Here is a 3,405-nt window from a genome sequence, read left to right as displayed (position 1 = left end):
ACACAACATTTGAACATCACCTGGAATTTAAAATAGGCAAAAAGGCTCATCTAGAATAGCAGACCTACTCACTCCAAAAGATTACTTCTTCTTTTGAAAAATCTCCCACCTGTTTTAGTGAAATTAGGTGTATTAATTAATCACTTCAATAAATTATGTTCAGTAAAGAGTCATTATTGCACATCAAGCCTGTACTAAATTTCTTTTTACTGGTTCTTTCTGTTGTGTTTTTATGAAAATTATTTTTAACTTAGAAAGTGTTGCCAAGATGCAGTGTTTATTAACTATGTTTTCAGAGCTAAATCTGCAGGAACATTGCACATTTCCCATGTCTTTTTCTGACTCACCTTCCACAGAAGGGAGAAGAAAGAATTCCAAAGAGATGAAGAAACATCTGTAAGTAATGTGTTTATGGGAATTCAGTGCTGGATGGTTTAACATGCTTGTTTGTTATTGGTGAATCAGAGAAAAAAAAATGACAGTAGCATCTATCAACTTATATTATGCAAAATTTTAACGAAGGCAAGAGAAGTTATGCTGCTGATTTCAGCCATGTGCTATATTTGATAGCAACTGATAAAGGACGACAAAACAAAATCACTGAACTGTAAAAATGCCTTAATTCTTAAGGTAGTGAAGTGACTCTTCCTGTGAGCCAGTATAATGGCCAGAGAACATGAACTGAAAGGATTGCACAGAGTAAGCCTAACAATGACTTAAAACTCAATAATTCCCTATTGAGACCCAGAATACCAGGTGGTGCAGCAATAATATTGCTTGATTCTGAACTTGAATTTGAGTAACTAATGAAATATTTTATCTTGTGTAGGAAGTAAAATTCAGATTTCCTATTAGGGATGTGACTACACTTTCAATATCTTCAACATAACCAATGTGTGACAAAAGAGAGATCTTGTATCTATCTCAATGACCACTGACAGACATGATGCCCTTTGGTCTCAAAGTGCAAATAAACAAAGTACCTTAATAGGCTGAAGCCTGGTGGGTGTGGCTCAGCAGTTGAGCATCAACCCAGGAACCAAGAGGTCGCCAATTTGATTCCTGGTTTCTCTCATCAATGTTTCTATCTCTCTATCCCTCTTTCTCTAAAGATCAATAAAAATGTATTTTTAAAAAGAGATTGAAAACTAAGACAAACTATGCTGGGGGAAAAGTAAATAAAAATAATAGAGATCACAATGCTGAAAAGGGAAAAAAACTTATTAGATCTATATCCCTTTATAACTTATAGTAATAATATTTCCTCATTTCTATGCAACAGTGATTAATAAATTGAGGATAATATGGCTGATTAAATAATTATGCCTAATGCATGCCAAGGGAGGGAAGATTTCCCTAGACAGAGAGGGGAGGGATATAAAAATAGATACAACATCTGTAAAAGATTCATTCAGCATACAGTCTAAAGACATCAAGTAGAGTTATTAGCTCAGTAGTGAGGAAAATTAGATATTGACACAAAGTACCCGTATCAATCGTCTTATGCTAAATCTTCAAACATCTAATATATTTGCATGGAGCTTTCCTAAATCAAAGCCACTCTGTTATTCTTTGGTGAAAAATGTAATCTGAGTTTCAATGAATTTTTAAATTTTGTTCAATCTTCCATTTGTTCAACCAAAAACAATTTAAAGAGGACCAAGGCTATCAGCCTCACAGTGAGAAAGTGTAGCTCCTCACTAGGGAGCTCTTGAATCGGTCATAAAAATCAACAGTGGGCATCTGATAGTTTTAACTCCCTTGAAAAGTGAATCATCACATCAGATATTCTTCAGAGCCTCTTTGGTGTACTGTGACCTGTCATCTTGCCTCATTCTCTGCATTTCCATTTTAAATAATCATAAATAAGAAAGCCTTGCTACTCTTTGGCAGAGGATAGCTGTTTGAATTTCTAAGTGTTAGCAATTGCACTCATTCCTTCTTTAAATCCCAGGTTTTCAGCTGAAAGATTCTTTATTGTATTCAAATCTTGTCCCATACGAGTTGTTTCGGTTACTCAGTTTACGAAGAGTCTTAGAAATCGATCGGGGTCCACAGCAAAACACACCGACTGTTTTCCTGGGAAGGAAGAGGGAGAAAATGGAAAATCAGGTGGAAAATTTGGCAGAGCATAACAAGAAGTATGCTTTATGAGCATGTGCACGGTATTAACAAAGTTAATTTCCTGCTGCTTGGCCTACTAAAAACAATTTTTTTAGTTATTTCCAAATGTAGATGATCACCCGGAAGATATTTTATTTACCTCATGCGTTCCATACTAGAATTCAGGTTAAATTCAAAGAATGTAACTATGAGCACATATTTGCTTATTATTAGAGTGTGAGCAGTCTGCCTTAGCCTTTTCATTACACGCCACTGGTGAGGACAGAAACTATACCAACAGCAATAGTTGATGAATGTTCTTCCACACTAGATCATGTCGATGTTCTTTTATAGTTGTTTTATATATATTTTTCCTAAAGGTTCCATGAATTTGCATGGGCAGTGATGAATTTGAGAAGAGAAAGAAAACGCATGACCGATTTGAAAGGATAATTTTAAGTGACTGATTTATATCCACAGTGAAATAAAAATCATTAATCTGGATGCATTTTCTTTTTCATTTATGCACTGCAATAATTATAACAAATGCCAAGCAGCTTTTATTATTTGCTAACATAAAATTTTAGTAGATAAATTATACACATCCCTAATAAATAGTCTAAATAAATCCCAGAAAATGACAAATATTTCACAATAATCTTCTTCCATATTTGTTGACTTGCCGGAATTCTTCCTAGGACATGATTAACAATTCATATATCTTAGACAAATACAGTATGTCCTCACTGTCTGAAAATAATTGGTGCTGAAAAAAAAACAGTGAATTCATTTAAATGGGTACAAAAATTTATAACAAATACTGAAAAATGATTTCATTAAAAGTTCTCATCTTGAAAAATAAATCAAAGAACTATGAAAATTAAACTTTCCCTTGCAATTATGATTGAATAATAGGGACTAGATTTACCCTACAGGATTAAAAACCTAGGGGGAAAAAAGATATATGAAAAAAGTATTTGCAGAAACTGGACAATAGGTAGAAAAGAACAGTGAACCCCGAGAAAGAGAAAAAAGCAATGGGATCTAATAACTGTCTCTGCTTATTGTCTGGAGGCAAGCTACTGGCTGCAGCACTGATTAGTGGTCTCTCTGAGTTCAGGAGACAAACAACAACATTTGTGCAGGCCAAATTAGCTAGAATGTAGAGAAGAACATGGAAGGGAAGAGATATCTACAGAAAGAAGCTCTGGAGATCTATAGAGGATTATCTTTTAAGTGTTGGGTTCAATACTGATTTGCTCATGTCTGAGAAAAAGAAATCACATGTATCTCAGAAATGAA

The 3,405-nt window shown here is 34.3% G+C and overlaps 1 protein-coding gene across 2 annotated transcripts in view; it reads right to left on the bottom strand.

The window, feature by feature from the left end:
- Positions 1–1,080: 1,080 nt before the first annotated feature.
- Positions 1,081–3,405, bottom strand: part of NOX4 (NADPH oxidase 4) — a 167,558-nt gene continuing 165,233 nt past the window's right edge. The window contains exon 17 of one of the 2 annotated variants that reach the window (XM_015561349.1): positions 1,081–2,079. In XM_015561349.1, the coding sequence (XP_015416835.1) occupies positions 1,959–2,079 (121 nt within the window). In that variant the 3' untranslated portion in view covers positions 1,081–1,958. The remainder of the gene's footprint in view (positions 2,080–3,405) is intronic. The other variant, XM_006759759.1, reaches the window with a different exon arrangement.

The sequence above is a fragment of the Myotis davidii genome, unplaced genomic scaffold (genome assembly GCF_000327345.1).
Source record: "Myotis davidii unplaced genomic scaffold, ASM32734v1 scaffold657, whole genome shotgun sequence".
NCBI classification, from domain to species: Eukaryota; Metazoa; Chordata; class Mammalia; order Chiroptera; family Vespertilionidae; genus Myotis; species Myotis davidii.
This window is presented reverse-complemented; position numbering and strand designations above follow the sequence as displayed.